Below are 18,016 nucleotides of genomic sequence, written 5' to 3'. Positions count from 1 at the left end.
GTCTTGCGCGCCACGTAGGCTTGGTAGTTTTTAAGGTCAACAATAGCACATTATTCCAACAAATAGTTCTGTTTATTTATTTTGCTCAACCCTAAGGTACAAAAGTATTAATAACCCACAAGTGAATATAACGTTCTTATGACTTTCCACACAACACATAATCTATGAGAAAACACATTGTATGCACTCGTTGTACACCAGAACTTCTTCCATAGGTACATCAACGTTAATATGGGGCACCAAACTGGAGAACCCTCTTCCAAGATGGTTTGTTGCTAATGTCATCCCACCAGGCAGAGACATGCTTTCTGTACCTAATCATATACTTCTTCCCCATATGAGCCACCAAGTAGTAAGTGAATGGAAGGTGGCTAAGATCAGCAAAGCTGAAGAAATCACCAGCCAAGTACTTGCTATTCGACAACCATTCCTCGTAAATATCCAACACTTTTCCCAGCTTTTCCTCACTTTCTTGAATGATCTTGGCGTCTGAAGGAAAACCCAAAATCGAGGAAAACAGAATATGAAGGACCTACGGGTTTCTATCTCAAAAGACCTTGGTGATATTAGTAGTGGAGTCACTAATATGTGTTGTATTTTATTTTGTCAGGTTTCCGATGTCCGACTTTACATTCTTAAACAAGAACTTGTTAAATAATTGATGTTAAGAAGCCAGTGAACAAGTGTATTGTGAAGCAAAATTTTATAACTAACTTGCTTCACAAACGTTCCAATGGCAATCTGATGCTCGATACAGTTTCAAATGAAGAACTGAAGTAAACCCACAAAAGGGAAATCTCAAAAGATGATAAATTTGTCCCCAAAATTAAAGATGTATCTTTGTCACTCAGTTGGTTAAGAGCGTTCACCTCTGCAACTGAGATCCCGTGTTTCATTTCCCTACCACTATCGCTTGTATCACAAATATAAAACAATAAAAAAAATCATGAGCTAGCAAGAAAGCAGAGCTTACCATATAGAGTATAATCCCTATCTTGAATGAGAGGAACTGATCCAAATGGCTGCATTTAAAGACAAAGCAATACAAAGATCAATACATACATATATAATTTCCATAGTGTTTAAGAGTAAAACGATTGCTAGGTGCATTATTTATCACATTTTCATGTTAATTATCCCTAAGTTTTGTTTAAGGAATTGGTCTTAAAAGAGCCTTATTACTTTCATTTTCTCTGTTTCAGCCAATCTGCGCATGAAGGACGTTTTTGGTGATAATTCGACTTTTCGGAAGAGTTTTGATGAAAGGATAAATGGAGAAGGAAGCTAGGAGGCGGAAGATCATTGTGTCCACATTTCATAATTTTCCATGGAGCCAAACGTTCCAGTTTTCAAAGTTAATCCTGCAGAAGTAGTTTTCCCATCAGAACTGTGCGACTGTAGAGAATGAAGATTTGAAGGTTTTCCCGATTTTTTCTAGTGGCATGTGATATATGCCTGGAAAGATAAGAGACAAAGATATGTTGCTCATATTTTTACAGAATTTTCCAGAAGAGAAATCAACCTCAAATTTAGCGTGCAAGTCAAATGCCATGTTTCCCAAGTCAAGAAGGATTCTTTCCTGGTTTCTCTCATTGATTATTTAGGAATTTGTTCTCTTTTAGGAGAGTTTTTTTTATCAGACTTTTTAGAATTTTATTACAATAAATAGAGTGCCCTAGGCTATCTTAAGAACGGAACAAGAGAAAAGTCGTCCAAAGGGAAGGAAGGAAGGAAGTCTAGCATGTTTTACCATTCTTTTCCGGGTTTTATCTTTTCCATGACTTCTTTTGTGATTTTTATTATGACTATGTGTAACTAAACTACTTTTTATGATGAAACCATGATATGATTATTTCCGAAGTATCTTGTTGATTATTATCTAATTACATGCCATGTTTAGTTCTTAATCTTTGTGCTTAATCTATTCTAGTTTCGAACGTTCTTGTGACTGGCCATCATTGTGAACTTGTTTCTAGATAACTAGATAAATCCAAGAGGATAACCAATATCAGTTAGGTTTATTGGAACTAAGATTAAGAAGAGTAGACAAACTAGTGAGGATGACCAATGTCAAACTAGTCATACTTGGTTGAAATTATTCTTCAGTGCTTAATGGGTTTTTATGTGTTTAACTATATGCCTAACCAATAGGATATAATTATCACGTATAGACACACAAGTTGATGCCTGACCATGGATTAATTCATACCTTAGAATATTGGCATGGTAATTGGATAGTAATCGGCTTGAAGAAAAGGGAATAGGATTGTTATTGGTGGATTCATGACCTTAGGCTTTCATCCCATTAATTCCTTTAGACTATCATTCGTTGTGTGTTTTCGTTATTCACATTCTTGGTTTAATTTTAAGTTGAAGTTTTAATTATTTTTTTCGTAATCAGCTGGTTGAATTGGTATTAAAAGCAATCCATGCGGGATCGATCTCGTATTTGCATGTATTTCTAAAATTGATTCGTGCGCTTGCGAGTTTAATTTGGTTTAAATTAATTAATTATTTAGATTAGTTTAAATACACATCAATGATCACAAACAATTGGACTAAAATGTGATTAATTAGCTAACCTGTAATTTGAGAAAATCAGGGTGTTTGTGCTCTCCCTTGAGGAGATCAATGGGGACTGTCTCGAAGTCCACCTCTTTCTCAACAAGGCATTCCAGCACACGCTTTGGAGAGGCGTACAGAGGGCCATACACCACCACCATTCTTGTGATATTTCAATGTAAACCAAAGAATTTAGATCAAAAGTCTGCGAACTCCAGCGTCTGGTTCTTTACTTATTACGTAGATAAGGTGTGATGTGAAACTAATGCCACGCCAACATCTGGAGTGGAAGTTAAAATTCGATACATCCATCGATTTGTAGCTTCCCAAAGGTAGCAGGGGAATAATTATTATGTAAAATATATATGGCATATAAAATGGAGGCCATGACAAAAATGAGTAAAAAGGTGACAAATGTGATGAGAAAGCATGTGAATGCATGGAAGTGGTGGAAATCCCTACAAGATTCTTTCCGGATTTTTTTTGTGAGGATTTTGAGAATTTGTGAATCATGTTCATTCATCGTACATCGTATGGTTGGTTTTTATCAAGTAATGTTTATGTTTATGTTTATTTTTAAATAAAAAATATTTAAAATAATTTATAACGGTACAATGTACGATAAACGGACACGATTCTTGAATATCAAGAATCTTCGCAAAGAGAATCCAGACTCGTGGAAATCTATCTGCTCTGTTTTGTATTCATATGATCCAACTAAACAACCGTCTTCCTTACAGCCAGCCATGAGAGATACACGCATGGTATATCTTTGGTTACACAATAAAATCTCTAGACTCCCTCTAGTCACACATCGGATCAGAAGGGAGGCTATATGTTTGGCTTAGTAAGTTAAGGAAAGGGATCCTCTCCTCCGGATCCCTTCCACCTAATCATCCTCATCATACAATCCGGCTCCTTTAATTTGATTAAACGGCTAGAGTTATTATAACTTTTAAAATGGACTCGTGTTTTTAGCCATTGAATCAAATTTCAAGAGCCCCGACTATTTGATGAGAATGATTAGATGGAAGGGATCCAGAGAGGATCCCTTTCCAGTAAATAAGACATGCCTTGTCACAAAATTGTATAAGATATGCAAATTTCTTTTCTTTTGATTCAACAACTGTTATTCATGAAATTTGACCTAAGAATCTCCTCCGACAAAATAGACCCAGTGAATGCCAATACGTCAAATGATCAAAGGCGGAAATTCCGAATTGAAATCACTCCTACAAATCCACCGTAGGTTTGCTCGATTTATTAGAAAGAAGTTCTCGTGAAACAATTGCTGGTTCGAGCATAGACTATCCTAAAGACGAACCAGCAAAAATGTTTTTTTATGTGCAGACAGAGAAAACATATTACAAGGGGCAGATCACATTATTACCACAAGTACCCTCAATTATTTATTTTGACTAAGCCCCATAACTGGTGAATCCAACGTTCCCCTTACAATGACTTCCCGCATCATATTCTTTACGTGGCAATATTGCGAGGCAGACATATACACTCGTTGCATTCACCAAACTGGAGAACCTTCTTCCATGATGGTCTGCTGCTAATATCGTCCCACCAAGCAGAGACATGCTTTCTGTCCCTTATCATATACTCCTTCCCCATACTATTGGCCAAGTAGTGGGTGAACGGAAGGTGGCTAAGATCAGCAAGGCTGAAAAAATCACCAGCCAAGTACTTGCTCTTCGACAGCCTCTCCTCGTAAATGTCCAACACCTTGCCGACCTTCTCTTCACTCTCCTGGATTATCTTCGGGTCTGAAGAAATTCCCATCGCCGATGCAAACAAAATGTGCGTGACTATGTTGTCGAGTGGCTGGTGATAGTTGCTTGCTTCAACCTCTAGCCACTGTTCCACAAGACCTCTTTCCTCCATCGTCTTTCCTAATAAATCAGTCCCTTGGGACTTGTATTTTTCTGCATAGTACCTTATGATTGCGCGTGATTCTGCAAATCAAATTTGAACGGTTATATCAAAGAACTTGTTAGATCATTACATTTATGCAGGAAATAAAAAGGAGAACAAGATTTTCATACAACAATTTGCACAAAAGAGTACTAGTAGCATATATCTAAGCAAGAAATGATAAGTAAGATAGAGCAAGGACTGCAATAAGAACTCATGAAGGACAAACTTAAAATGCGATTATGAGACAGGGGATCATGATAAAAGGAGTAGAGGAAAACCTAGGAAGACTTAGAAAGAGAATTTAAGAAAATATATGGGATACTTAGAGCTAACGAAAGACTTAACACAAAACTAAGCGCAGTGACATTTTAGGATTCAATAAAGCTGACTCCACTTGATGAGATAAAGACTTTGTTGTTGTTGTATGTTGTGATTACTAATCAAGCTTTGTAGATTAAACAAAAGTAAATTTATAAAACATAATTACTGGGGTGAATACTACATAACCCTGGCTATGAAGTTATCTGGCTTCTGGTCTAGAACACAATCACCTTCAACTTACATCTCAAACAAAGAAAACCCAATCCACAAATTAATATTTATCATCTGCAAGTAAGAAGGGAAAAAATTAAAATTAAAACCGGCATACCAAATAATGTATAATCTCCATCTTGTATGACAGGAACTTGTCCAAAGGGCTACAATAATCAAAGGCAAAGCAATGCAAACAAGATCAATACATACTCCGAAAGAGATTATGGTAGGCAAATAACAACTAACAGTTGATTGAATAGCTAACACTAACCTGTAATTTGAGAAACTCAGGATTTCTTTGCTCACCCTTGAATATATCAATGGGGATGGTCTCAAATTCAATCTCCTTCTCAACAAGGCACACTAGCACACGCTTCGGCGAAGGGTATACAGGGCCATACACCTTTACCACCATTGCAAATGTTGTTGAAAATTGCTAAACCGAGAATTTCGTCTGTGCAGAACGGACTTTGGTGTCTAGTTCTTACTAGCAAAGGTGCTCGCACGATGCTGCGGGTTTTTAAACAGCATCCAACATGTAGAAACTTATATTTACAACTCTACCTAACTCAAGGAATAGATAGAAGTTTGTTTCTTACCGAAATATACGAATTTGAATGAAATGTATCAAAGAAGTATAGGGTGGAGCAAACCTTGTAATTTCTGTAAGGTGGGCAGCTGCAATACCAATAGTGATATAATTTGATGGAATCTGGCTGTAATCCAGCTTGGTTGTTCTTTGTAAATTTGTTGGAAAATGTAGTAGTTGGCTTGAAAAAAAACAATCAAGAGCGTTGAACGAATTAAACCTGAATGATATCAAATCAAATCTTAATTATGTACCAATGGTGAACTTATATTTCACCATGAAGCATAAAAGTTTAACCAAACAACGAAAATTCAGCTAGAAGCGTCAATGTTTAAACATTTGAAACGCATAAAAGTTCAGTGAAACAATCAAAAACCCAGTTAGAAACCTCAATGGTTGAATTCACAAACTATGTAAGTTTATGTTGTATTAATTCATGCACATCATTTCACTAAAACAACTGAAAATGCGAAGAAAGGTTAGACATACATAGGATTTTGATGCTAAAAGCAGTACCTGAAGTGGGCAAAAAAGTTGGACAGTGCGGTGGACTTGAGAGCTTCTTGATGAGATATAAGACACATCATTGTGGGCAAGAAATTGGGAATTTAGTGTTATGGTTTCAGTGTATGGAAACAATATAAATTAGAAAGAGAAGGGGGAGAGCTTGAACACATATTGGAGGAGTTTTGACACTATCTTTTATCAAATAGGTGGTGGGCACTAAAACATTCAATTTGACATAGTCAAGCTCATTTACAGTTGTTTATCCACTGAGCAAAAGATACACTGTGAATGTAAATGTTAGTTTTAAACTCGAATCAAAAGCATGAAATTAACATATTTTTGAAATTTTATTTCATTAAGCTGTGTTACCCAAATGAAGGAATAAATATAGGATGACAGGAAACTGGTGCATGTTCTCTACGAAGCTTGGATAGTTCTCTGTTTTCCTCAATTCAAATAAGAGTTTAGACCCACTAATTTATCAGCAAATAAATAAACACAGTAAAAAACCTTAAATTACCCAATTAGAATAATGACAACAATTGGACAAAACAAAAGAAACCGTAGAGATTCAGCAGTTAAGTGTCTACAACCTCAAAATTTTACTGAATTTATGCAACTAAAGGGGTAATCAAATTATTAAGTTGTAAACAAAGTATCCAATTTCACGAAAAAAAGTATCTAATAGCACATTAGATGGTAAACTTGGAATTAACCACTGCATTTTGCAAGACAGCATTTAAGATAGATGTGTAAACATGGATACAAATGCTTATCTAAATGGGTAAGGCTTGTGTGGTTGTTTTTGTGCCTTCATATGTTTATCACAAAAGATAACACAGGGCAATAAAGTATTTTGTCAAATTGGAAATTGTGAATATAAATTTTATTGTATCACAACAGCAGCAATTTTTTAAGCAAAAAGATTAAATCCACCAGTGTTAAATCCTGAAATTCTACAAAGAAAAATACTATGAACGCACCCACAACCGAAACACATAGAAAAAACATGACAGAAAATCTTTCCAAATAAGCAAAACAAAATTAAAAAAAAAAACTCAGGTGCAAGCAAAACAAAGGAAACTAAATTAAAACACATTCAAATACCTTCAACACAGAGAACTTGGGAAATCGAAATCGAAACTCCCAAATTTTCAAAGGCACCGTTTCCTGAAACTGAAAACCAATTTGCATCAGACATTTAGAGAAACTATGAAACGAAACACAGAAAATCGAAACCATATAGACTGATAAACATGCAATACTTACCTGGAAACGCCGGATTAGATCAGTCCAAACCAATTTCCAATCGAATAAAAAATGGGGAAAAATCTCTGAAATCGAAAACCAAACGACATCAGACGTGCACAAAAACTATGCGAGGAAACCCACGAAACACGCGAGAACAAAGCAAGAAACCGATGAATCGGCAGAGCGACAGAGAACAAAATCTCAGACGAAGAAAAATAGAGGGCGAAAAACCAATGAAGTCGAGGTATCCCAGAGAAGAATGCGCAAAAAGCAATTCAATGGTTGATAACAACCCATTTAAATTGAACCCAAAAAGCTTCTACCATTTAAAAATCAAGAGAACACAATCTATACAGTCCGAAGAAAACGGTCCCAGATGCGAGATTAGAAGAACTCACCGCAAAACTATCCACTCTGAGACTAAGCGAGGCGAAGAGAGCAGAGAGGAAGAGAGAGCAAACCGCTGGAAAAGAAGGGAACCAAACGCAATGGGGAAAAAATTCGACTAAAAGCACTGAAAAGGAACTGAAAAACGAAGAGAAAGATACGATGGCAGTAGCGTGGAAGTAAAGGGCACAACCGTTTACTTGTATTGTATTGTGGCACTTGGGTGACTAATCGCGTTTCCAGCGCACTGAAAAATCTCTTCCTTTAAAAGCGTTGTTATTTGAAATTATGCTTGACTAGGCTCCTAATACAACTTTTTTTTTCTTTTTAACAAATAATATTATCTAAACTAAAATGTGAGAAAGTGAACTAAGCTTCTCTAAATAACTTTATTAAAAAAATTTAAAATTACAAAATAAATTGATAAAAAGTTTGAAATTAAGTACATAAACTAGTATAGTGTTATCACTACCAAAGTGATCATCCACCCACCTTTCAATATTTTTTTCCCTAGTACAACTATGAACAAAATTTTATTGTTTGCACAAACGTTATTGTTTACTTCGGCCGACCGTCACATGTTATTACATCCACTTATGCTAACATTTGTATCTTTTTATTGATTCCAATGACATATTAATCATATTATCTATCAACATTATAGCACATGAATTAATACTATATCGCTCTCAATGAGGCGAATAATCTTGTGTGGTGATGTGGTGATATGGGTTGTTGACTTTTGAACCGAGCAACTTAAGCAAAGGATTGAACCCTCTTGGCCTCTGGTTATGCAAATCCTATGAAGTTCTAGATCTTTTGTACCAGGTTCGGCAATATCAACTATATTTATGAGAATATAGGTCTGCCTAATTGAAATCAACATAGATACTCAAAAGAGATGAGTGTCTTAATTGTAAAATGGTTCGGCCGTCTACGTGCCGAACTTTGAATGAAACTTGGGAGTAGTTAATCATAGAGCGCCTCATTTCACTAAAAAAGCTGATGAAGTGATCTCTTTCAGAAAAGAATCAAATACTCTTTATCGGCTAAGACTTGATAAAGCAAAGGATAAAGAAGATAGCACATTATTCCAACAAGCACTATTATTTATTTTCCCCAACCCCAAGGTACAAAGGTTATTATAAACTACAAAAGCGAATATAACGCTCCCCTCGCAATAACATCTCACACAACACATCATTACTACTTCAAAACACATTGTGTAAACCGTTGTACGCCAAAACTTCTTACATAGTACATCAACGTTAAAATGGGGCACCATGCTGGAGGACTCTTTTCCAAGATGGTCTGTTGCTAATGTCATCCCACCAAGCAGATACATGCTTTCTATCCCTTATCATATACTCCTTTCCCATATTAGCCACCAAGTAGTGAGTGAATGGAAGGTGGCTAAGATCAGCAAGGCTGAAGAAATCACCGGCCAAGTACTTGCTCTTCGACAGCCGCTCCTCGTAAATGTCCAGCACTTTTCCCAGCTTTTCCTCGCTCTCTTGAATGATCTTGCGGTCTGAAGGAAAACCCAAAACTGAGGCAAACAGAATGTGAAGCACCAAGTTGTTGATTGGTGGGTGGAAGTTTTGTGCTTCAACTTCCAGCCATTGTTCCACAAGCCCTCTTTCCTCAATTGTATTACCCAGCAAATTAGTCCCTTGGGACTTGTATTTTTCTGCGCAGTATCTTATGATTGCGCGGGATTCTGCGATCAAAGACGATTTTATCAAAGAACTGGTAAGATTTCATAGAGACGGACCAGCGGGGTTCTATCTCAAAAGCCCTTGGTGCTATTAGTAGTGGAATTACTAACTATGTGTTGTATTTTATTTTTTCAGGTCTCCGATGTCCAACTTTACATTCTTTAACAAGAACTTGTTAAATCATTGGTGTTAAGAAACCAGTGAGCAAGTGTATTGTCAAACAAAATTTAATAACTAGCTTCACAGACATTCCTATGGCAATCTGATGCTCCATACAGTTTCAAATGAAGAACTGAGTAAACCCACAAAATGGAAGTCTTAAAAGATGATAAATTTTGTTCCGCTTAGTTGGTTAAAAGCATTCACCTCTTTCTCAACATAAAACAATAAAAAAAAAAATCATGAGCTAGCAAGAAAGCAGAGCATACCATATAGAGTATAATCCCCATCTTGAATGAGAGGAACGGATCCAAATGGCTGCATTTAAAGAAAATATAATTTTCAGAGTGTTTAGGAGTAAAACAATCACAAACAATTGGATTAAGAGGTGATTAATTAGCTAACCTGTAATTTGAGGAAGTCGGGGTGTTTGTGCTCTCCCTTGAGGAGATCAATGGGGACTGTCTCAAAGTCCACCTCTTTCTCAACAAGGCATACCAGCACACGCTTTGGGGAGGCGTACAGAGGGCCATACACTTTCACCACCATTCTTGTGATATTCTGCAAACTCCAGCTTCTGGTTCTCTACTTATTATTATATAGGTGACGCGCCAACAATTGGAGTGGAAGAAGTTAAAATTGGAGTGGAGACTGGAGGGTAGGTGGGACTGCTCACATCACATGCATACATCCATCCATTTGTAGCTTCCTAAAGGTAGCAGGGGAATGACAATTACGTACAATGTATGTGGCGTATAATGAAATGGAGGTCATGACAAAAACGAGTAAAAAGGAGACAAATGTGATGAGAAAGCATGTGAAATGCATTGAAGTCGTGGAAATCAATCTGCCCTCTTTTGTATTCATATGATCCAACTAAACGGCTTTCTTCTTTATAGCGCACTCTGATATTCAACTCAATTTCTTGTCTTTTGACTCAACAACCGATATTCATGAAATTTGATCTAGAATCACCCCCGCCAAAGTAGACACTAAATACCGATAGGTCAAATGATCATAGACAGAAATTCCGAGTTCAAATCACTCCTAGAAATCCATTGTACATTTGCTCGATTTATTATAAAGAAGCTCGTGAAACAATTGCCAGTTCGGGAATAGGATATCCCTAAAGACAAACCACCCTATGCCCAAATTGGCAGAGTCCTCAATAGGCCACCAACTTTATAAAAAGTTCCCAAATTCAGCTTAAGTGATAGGCATTCATGATCCATAAATCGATTCAAATCATTAGTTACGCATCCAGCAGAAATGCTTTATTATGTGTTGAAGCAATTTACCAGGGGCAGATTACACTATTCCCACCAGTACTTTCAATTATTTATTTTGACCAGACCCTTTAATAAGTGAATTCAACGTTCATCTCATAATAACTTCTTACATCATATTCTTAACGTGACAATATTATGAGACAAACATTGTATACACTCGTTACATACAACAAGTTCTTCGAATACCTTAAAACGGAGCACCAAACTGGAGAACCTTCTTCCAAGATGGTCGGCTGCTAATATCATCCCACCAAGCAGAGACATGCTTTCTGTCCCTTATCATATACTCCTTCCCCATACTATTTGCCAAGTAGTGGGTGAACGGAAGGTGGCTAAGATCAGCAAGGCTGAAAAAATCACCGGCCAAGTACTTGCTCTTCGACAGCCTATCCTCGTAAATGTCCAACACCTTCCCAAGCTTCTCTTCACTCTCCTGAATTATCTTCGGGTCTGAAGGAAATCCCAATGCCGAGGCAAACAAAATGTTGATCACTAAGTTGTCGAGTGGCGGGTGATAGTTGCTTGCTTCAACCTCTAGCCACTGTTCTACAAGGCCTCTTTCCTCAATCGTCCTTCCAAGTAAATCAGTCCCTTGTGAGCTGTATTTTTCTGCGTAGTACCTTATGATTGCGCGTGATTCTGCAGACCAAATTTGACCCGTTTTATCGCAGAACTTGTTAGATCATTATATTTATGCAGAAAAGAAAAAGGAGAACAAGGTTTTCATCAAACAATTTGCACAAAATTTCTTGCTGCACAAACATTCAAATGTTTATTTGATGCTTCACACATATTTAAAATCACGTCCAAATTTTATACATCAGGATGTAATTAGTGATCAAACTTTGTAGATTAAGCAAACTAAATACATAAAACATAATTACTGGGTTGAGTACTACATAACCCTGGCAATTTAAAACCAGCATATACCATATAAAGTATAATCCCCATCTTGTATGACAGGAACTTGTCCAAAGGGCTACAAACAAAGGCAAAGCAATGCAGACAAGATCAATGTACATAATTCCGAAAGAGATTACGACAAGGAAATAACAATGAAAAATTGATTAAATAGCTAGAGCTAACCTGTAGTTTGAGAAACTCAGGAGTTTTGTGTTCACCCTTGAAGAGATCAATGGGGCTGGTCTCAAATTCAATCTCCTTCTCAACAAGGCACACTAGCACCCGCTTCGGCAAAGCGTAGAAAGGGCCATACACCTTTACCACCATTGCAAATGTTGTTGAAAATTGCTAAACCGAGAATTTCGTCTGTGCAGAACATACTTTGTGTCCAGTTCTTATATAGACTCTCCAGTTCTTTTACTTTGATAAACTCTTAGCTTAGCACAAGGGGGAGTATCAAATTATAAAACTACTAAAGGTAGGTGGCTACTAGGTAGGTTTGAAATTAGTTGCGTAAACTTGAAAATTACATCAAATTTCTTGAAATTGTGACATCTTTGTACATATAAAGAACTATTATGCTGACAAATATCTTAAAGCATGTCGTAGTGCTCAATTATCTTTTGATACTGTCAGACTGGCATTCTGATGTAAGAAACTTCTCTCTTTCAATAGAGATTCTCTCTGACAATCGTGTTTTTTTTATTTCAATGGCATTCCTGGACCAATTCATAATTGTCATGTGTTTAGAAAGTGAAACCGTCCAATAAATCTTTAATATGTGGTGATATGGTTGCAAGAGAAAATCGCTCTTTCCATTGATATGGTCTGTAAACACCCAAACCATATTAACGAGCAATTAGTTTTGTCATGTGCCAAGAAGTTAAAGTCCCACATCGGAAAATTAAGAACCTCACAAAGAACTTTGAGAGAAAAATTCCAATACCTCTGTACACATTATAAACAGCTCAGTATGCTGCCGTAGCATGACTATATTGACACAGTAATAAAACTTTCCAGAATCCACTTCATTGGCTTTTTGATGCAAAAGCCAATTACCAATTTCACCATATATCCAACAAACTTCAAATCTAGGGTTTTTCTAAAGAGCTCATTTTTCTCACCAACAACAAATATCTTGTGGAGCAAGCAACAAAATGGGATAACACCACCACTGTCATCAGAACGAAACCACTGATTTCGGCTGCGATGAAGATTGCAACTGAGAAAGGGCTGTATCGCTCTCATCATTCTCGTCAAAAACAATCGGCTTCCCCTCAATATTTTTTCTGCAAAACCAAATAGAGTTGATTGTCCGATTTTCTGTCAAGGAAAATCAATGCTTCTTTAGCACTGAAGAACATTGTGAAAACAGATTGCAATGCCTACCTCTGAGAGATGAAACTCTCTTCGGACAATGCCTTTTCCAATCTTTCTTCAAATGGAGTAGCGTGCCAACTCACTTTCTGATCCTGCAAATTCAAAATCTACCTTCACACACTGCTTTAAAGATCCAAAGCTGAAAAAAGAAGTAGAAGGCAGTCAAACAAACCTCCTTGTATTTGTTTGTTGAGTTTGGGATTCCGTTCCCATCCCACCACTTGGGTGAGACACGAGTAGGCTCATCTTCGTTCCAGTGAGTAGCAACAAGCCCAATGATAGGCCTGTCCCCAGGAGTTCTTCCAAAATGACGAGTTCGGCCGGGAACATAACCAAACTGATTGTTGTTATCTTGAGTTACTGGCTTCAACCAGGTGGACAAACTTGATTCCACATTGACCTCTTGTCCGGATGAAATTTGTTTCGCCCCCTCTTCTGATATAGGGGTTGCATTTCCCCAGTGGTTAAGAGATTCTCTTTGCTCAACAGAAAGTCCATGTGAGATAGGATCTTCGTCTTTCAGTACATTCTGTTGAGAGATGCCGTCTCCAGGGTTTTGCACTGAATACACGTACTGGGACCTGATTCGAGCCTTTCCATTTGGAAAGTTTTCCAGGTTTGCAGGGAAAACAGTTCCTGGTGTCTGCATCTCATCAGAAAGGGTTAGTGGGGTTGGATAAACTGAAGGCTTTGATATGCTCTGTTTTCCTGGAGTTTCACATACTTTTGAACTCTGGTTATAATTTTCGGATGAAGAACCTCTGGAGGAATTTGTATCATTATTGCAATCAAAGCGAACAGCCTTGCCCCTGAACTGGACATCTGGAGTTGTAATATTCTCAGTCCGATTAGTATGACTCTTGACTGTTGAATCAGTACCTATTCCGCTGCCTCCAGAAGAGCTGATTGTGGTCCTACCATTATTCTGTTGGTTCGATACAAAACTATAGATACAAAATGAAATTGGGAAAATGTCAGTTATATTTACTTGTACTAAATAGTTCCTCAAAGTCCAGGCAACACACCAACAAAAAAAAGACCAATTTTTCTCTCCTAAAAAACAATGAGATGGCCAAAAAGAACTTCATTGCTAATAATAATACAGAGTGAAATTCTGGTTTAGCAAACCTCCCATCCCATCTTTAAGCAGCAAATGTACTAATGCTCAAGCATTCAAAACAGTTATAAGTAGAACCTGCTAGGCGTATGCTCAGAAGGACCTGAACCCTTTCCCCACTCTTCATTGAACTTCATAGGCGTAGGGGGCTGATCTGGTTGATCCAACTCTTGCTGAAGATTTTTAATGGATGTCTTTGGAAGCTGTGAGTTGAATTTTGGAGGCTCTGAATCTCTATCACGATGGGGTGAGCCATTCAACGTTGAAGACACTTTATGAATTTCAGCTGGTGTTTCGGCTATGGTACCACAAGCTTTAAGAAACTTGGCCTGCAGAATAAGGTGCAGTGCATAAGTAAAAGCATTATCTTTTTGGCAGTACGCAAAATTCATATAACTAAAGACTTAATCTAGAAATGTATCCAAAACAGTGTAACCTAGAAACAATGACATTACTTAAACATACTGCACAAGACGGGAGTCAAAGCTCCACTGACTTCCACAAGTTCTAACTTGTGAAGCAACACTTTGGAACTGAAGCGTGTTGCTCCAATTAAACACCATGTACTGGAAAACAAAGTCTTTGTTTCAGAGTATAAATTGGAGTACATGACAACAATGTAGCCTTATTTCACTTCAAACGATTGAGATAAGGACGGTAAGGTTATAACATTTGAAACCACCTAGAAAATTGATTGGCAAAAATGGGCATTTGAATTATGTAATTTCCGAGCACTACGCATCGGAAATAATTTAATCTGAACTGTTATACTTAATATATTACCTACATTAAACTTTGAATCCGCTAGCTCACAAGGGAAAACGTACCTCCTTCCTGAGCTCCTTGTCAATTTGTGGAGTCCCATAAGAAGCACTTTCCCAATCTTTGCTTGGAGAACCTTCTTTCTCTTTGAGAGTTATATACAAATCAGACCAGAAAAAATAAAATCAGCAACGAGATATATAGATTCAGATCGAATAAATTAGTTTATGTGCATGGACTAAAGATAATCTACCTTCAGCTGAAAATAGAGAAGACAAACGGTTTTGAGATATCACAACTTCCTGATAAAATAAAGGAAACAGAAAAACAAGAAATCAGTGTAAAATTATACACAACCCACTAATCTACTGTTTGGCAGCTGAGAAAATGAAATTGAAATAACGATAAGCAACATTTCATTGTTGGGTTATTGATTTGGGGAAAATAGAGGGCGCAAAAGCTGAATCAGGAGGTGGGAAATGGAAAGATGGGAGGAAGAGATGAAGGAGGAAGTGATTGAAGTGGGAGGATAAATTTACACAGGGATAAAGAAAGAAGAGAACCACCATATAGGGTGGAAAGTCCATCACCACTGTGGATGGAAGAGCCATAAAAGAAGTTGGAAAAAGAAGAGGTGCCGCCGCATAGGGCAGCGGAAAAACCAGAACGAATTCAGGGCTTTTTAGAAGAGAGCTTTTTTTTTTAATTCCAATTTCAATGATACCGGCAGCACCCAGATCAAAATTGAAACTACAAAAAATCTAAAATCTGTAATCTTAGGCTAAATTCAAGATCAAGATTAGTACTTTAACACTCAATTGACCCTAATTTCTCAAATTTTCACAGAAACACTGGTAATTCGCAGCAGAGTAAAAATGGCCAGTGAAAAGAAAAACATTTTCCCGGACTTTCTCGGGAACCAAACGGAAACCTTACCGTCTGGGGGTTACGAGAGGACTGAGAAACAAGGTGAGGCCGACAGCGAAGGTGGCGATCGTCCTTGACCCGAAAGCAACCGAAGAAGCAGCCCATAGCTCGCGAAATCGACCTGTCAAGGAACCTCAACGCGTATCTGCACAGATGCCCTATTCCGCGCTTCAACAGCGGGCATAACATCGATTTCGTAAAATAAATGGGGAAAAAAGGGGAGAATCCAAAACCCTAGCTTGTTCCTGGTTCTTCTTTTTTAGGTGAATTATTGGTTCAGGAGAGAGAGAGAGAGAGAGATAGACAGAGAGAGAGAGAGAGAGAGAGTGACGAATTGGAGTTGATGGGTCGTTTTTGAATTTTGAACAAACAAAACGAGGGAAAGGGAAACAGATACGCCTCGCCAGACGGGGTGCGTTTTGGGTGTGAAGGTACTCGATCGAGTGCGAGGTACAATGTACTCGCTCTGTGGACGTGAAACGTGGAGCGAGTTGTGATGATTTTGTAATAATGTTGAAGTATTGGGGCATAAATGAAAATAAGCTTATGGGGAAGCGCGAGTATTTGTTGGATATGGAAGTGAAGGGTGTAGGGAATTAAAGATGCTTCAGTAAGAATGTCTGTGATTAGAGGTTTATTTGTTTGGACAAATAACGTCTCTGTATGTATCTCTGTACAAATTGTCGTTACTATTTTCCTTCTTTTGTTTTAATAATTGGATACATACCACTTACTACGGTTTACTAATATTCTTCTTTACTTGTAAGTGCGAGGTTTTAGACTCGATTCTTGTCAAATATGAATTTAAACCATATTATTGTTAACTCATTTTGAGACTAAATCCATCATTTCCCTTTTAGTGTAAATAGTCATTTCTAATATTAGAACGTCAGAAGTGAGTTTTTGTGTCTCAAGGCTTCACCAAAACAATTTGGACATAAAAGTCCGTAAAACAAAAAAATTCAAACCTTACTGAAAATAATAGAACAAAATTCGCACGGATAATTTTGTCATAAAAAAATATATACAAAAAAAACTAAAATAAATAATAGAGACGTGCACATTATCATCCCACGTTCTGCCCACATAGAATTTACAAAATTTATCAAAATTTATATGTTACTATGTATAAAACCTATGTCACAAATTGATAAAATACAATTAACATGAGATAAATGTATCTACAAAATTTTAAAAAAAAATTAATTTACCTGTCATCCATGAAAAATTTCATCTTCCATACATTTCTAAATCCATACTAGTATATATGTTGATATATATAGTACCCACAACATTAGTTAATAAAGTTAACCTGTGATGGAGGTATATAAGAAAGGAGAAACAATACTTAATTCTTTGTTGTGACATAAAAATTCTAGCATGTGATTGTGTAAATCATTAATAGATTGTATTTAGGATCCTAGAAGATATTATCCTTTTACGATAGTTACATGCAAGGCAAGTAATCATTTCCGGTTTACTTCAGGAAATACACATCCCATATCAACTCTCTCTTCTCTCTTTGTCGCACTCTCCTTAGAGAAAAAGGCCACAACTTTCTTATATTTAATCCTAAAATTGAGTAAAAGATAAACATATAAATGACATTCATCACAATTTAATAAAAAGATAATAAAAGAAAATGATGTGGATAATCACTCAATGGATCTAACCCAACAAAGCAGACTAAACCCAATAATGACTCACAAAATTAGACTTATATCAAGTTTATTCTTGTTTTTATTACAAATTGTTTTACTCCTCTAAAATAAATTATGAGGGAGTGTTTGAACTTTGAACCTGAAATGCATTGAGTTGAAGAAGAAAGTTATCTAGCTATCAGGACGATTCACCATTTGTGATAACAAATTTTTTTATTAAAAAGAGAATATGAGGGAGACCGAATTGACAATAAATATATAAAGTGGATTATATCTTGGTTAGTATGTTATTCATTTTTTATTTGTTTGTTTATGTTGAGAGTGTAAATCTCACATCAGGAAAA

General features: G+C 36.8%; 4 protein-coding genes across 16 annotated transcripts; all 4 read right to left on the bottom strand.

The window, feature by feature from the left end:
- Positions 1 to 226: 226 nt before the first annotated feature.
- LOC126633795 (glutathione S-transferase-like) lies at positions 227 to 2,723 on the bottom strand. The gene is made up of 3 exons (XM_050304350.1): positions 2,583 to 2,723; positions 974 to 1,022; positions 227 to 489 (listed from the first exon to the last, which is right to left on the bottom strand). Exons 1-3 carry the CDS (start codon positions 2,721 to 2,723, stop codon positions 227 to 229), a joined length of 453 nt encoding a protein of 150 aa, XP_050160307.1.
- A 1,052-nt stretch (positions 2,724 to 3,775) lies between these two features.
- Positions 3,776 to 12,456, bottom strand: LOC126582349 (glutathione S-transferase F9-like). Of its 12 annotated transcripts, none has more exons than XM_050246478.1 (8): positions 7,768 to 7,947; positions 7,388 to 7,452; positions 7,226 to 7,294; positions 6,128 to 6,170; positions 5,622 to 5,831; positions 5,294 to 5,532; positions 5,138 to 5,186; positions 3,776 to 4,526 (listed from the first exon to the last, which is right to left on the bottom strand). In XM_050246478.1, exons 6-8 carry the CDS (start codon positions 5,435 to 5,437, stop codon positions 4,042 to 4,044), a joined length of 678 nt encoding a protein of 225 aa, XP_050102435.1. In that variant the 5' UTR covers positions 5,438 to 5,532; positions 5,622 to 5,831; positions 6,128 to 6,170; positions 7,226 to 7,294; positions 7,388 to 7,452; positions 7,768 to 7,947; the 3' UTR covers positions 3,776 to 4,041. The 12 variants fall into 12 exon arrangements, with proteins under 12 accessions (XP_050102435.1, XP_050102441.1, XP_050102433.1 ...); XM_050246484.1 differs by having other exon boundaries at positions 7,226 to 7,288; XM_050246476.1 differs by lacking the exon at positions 6,128 to 6,170.
- LOC126582350 (glutathione S-transferase F9-like) lies at positions 8,845 to 10,258 on the bottom strand. Its single transcript, XM_050246488.1, has 3 exons — positions 10,039 to 10,258; positions 9,903 to 9,951; positions 8,845 to 9,476 (listed from the first exon to the last, which is right to left on the bottom strand). Exons 1-3 carry the CDS (start codon positions 10,180 to 10,182, stop codon positions 9,025 to 9,027), a joined length of 645 nt encoding a protein of 214 aa, XP_050102445.1. The 5' UTR covers positions 10,183 to 10,258; the 3' UTR covers positions 8,845 to 9,024.
- Positions 12,457 to 12,729: 273 nt separating the features above from the next.
- On the bottom strand, positions 12,730 to 16,376 carry LOC126582348 (protein JASON-like). 2 transcript variants are annotated; one of them, XM_050246475.1, is made up of 8 exons: positions 16,021 to 16,376; positions 15,338 to 15,386; positions 15,150 to 15,229; positions 14,401 to 14,651; positions 13,930 to 14,149; positions 13,378 to 13,848; positions 13,215 to 13,297; positions 12,730 to 13,114 (listed from the first exon to the last, which is right to left on the bottom strand). In XM_050246475.1, exons 1-8 carry the CDS (start codon positions 16,198 to 16,200, stop codon positions 13,006 to 13,008), a joined length of 1,443 nt encoding a protein of 480 aa, XP_050102432.1. In that variant the 5' UTR covers positions 16,201 to 16,376; the 3' UTR covers positions 12,730 to 13,005. The 2 variants fall into 2 exon arrangements, with proteins under 2 accessions (XP_050102432.1, XP_050102431.1); XM_050246474.1 differs by having other exon boundaries at positions 13,378 to 14,149; positions 16,021 to 16,375.
- Positions 16,377 to 18,016: the final 1,640 nt, after the last annotated feature.

Source organism: Malus sylvestris, chromosome 9, assembly GCF_916048215.2.
Source record: "Malus sylvestris chromosome 9, drMalSylv7.2, whole genome shotgun sequence".
NCBI classification, from domain to species: domain Eukaryota; kingdom Viridiplantae; phylum Streptophyta; class Magnoliopsida; order Rosales; family Rosaceae; genus Malus; species Malus sylvestris.
Note: the sequence above shows the minus strand (reverse complement) of the source record. Positions and strands in the feature narration are given on the sequence as shown.

Excerpts from the sequence above, each read along its gene's own strand:
- LOC126582348 (XM_050246474.1), bottom strand. The coding sequence starts at position 16,200 with ATGTTATGCCCGCTGTTGAAGCGCGGAATAGGGCATCTGTGCAGATAC. Across the intron at positions 14,150-14,400 it reads TCTGAGCATACGCCTAGCAG|TTTTGTATCGAACCAACAGA; the intron begins GTTCTACTTATA and ends TTGTATCTATAG. Across the intron at positions 13,298-13,377 it reads CAACAAACAAATACAAGGAG|GATCAGAAAGTGAGTTGGCA; the intron begins GTTTGTTTGACT and ends TTGAATTTGCAG.
- LOC126582350 (XM_050246488.1), bottom strand. The coding sequence starts at position 10,182 with ATGGTGGTGAAAGTGTATGGCCCTCTGTACGCCTCCCCAAAGCGTGTG. Across the intron at positions 9,952-10,038 it reads CCGACTTCCTCAAATTACAG|CCATTTGGATCCGTTCCTCT; the intron begins GTTAGCTAATTA and ends CTTTAAATGCAG. Across the intron at positions 9,477-9,902 it reads TGGGGATTATACTCTATATG|AATCCCGCGCAATCATAAGA; the intron begins GTATGCTCTGCT and ends CTTTGATCGCAG.
- LOC126582349 (XM_050246487.1), bottom strand. The coding sequence starts at position 12,152 with ATGGTGGTAAAGGTGTATGGCCCTTTCTACGCTTTGCCGAAGCGGGTG. Across the intron at positions 11,562-11,852 it reads TGGGGATTATACTTTATATG|AATCACGCGCAATCATAAGG; the intron begins GTATATGCTGGT and ends TTTGGTCTGCAG. Across the intron at positions 4,102-11,136 it reads GCCGACCATCTTGGAAGAAG|GTTCTCCAGTTTGGTGAATG; the intron begins GTTCTCCAGTTT and ends TCATGGAAGAAG.
- LOC126633795 (XM_050304350.1), bottom strand. The coding sequence starts at position 2,723 with ATGGTGGTGGTGTATGGCCCTCTGTACGCCTCTCCAAAGCGTGTGCTG. Across the intron at positions 1,023-2,582 it reads CTGATTTTCTCAAATTACAG|CCATTTGGATCAGTTCCTCT; the intron begins GTTAGCTAATTA and ends CTTTAAATGCAG. Across the intron at positions 490-973 it reads TAGGGATTATACTCTATATG|ACGCCAAGATCATTCAAGAA; the intron begins GTAAGCTCTGCT and ends GTTTTCCTTCAG.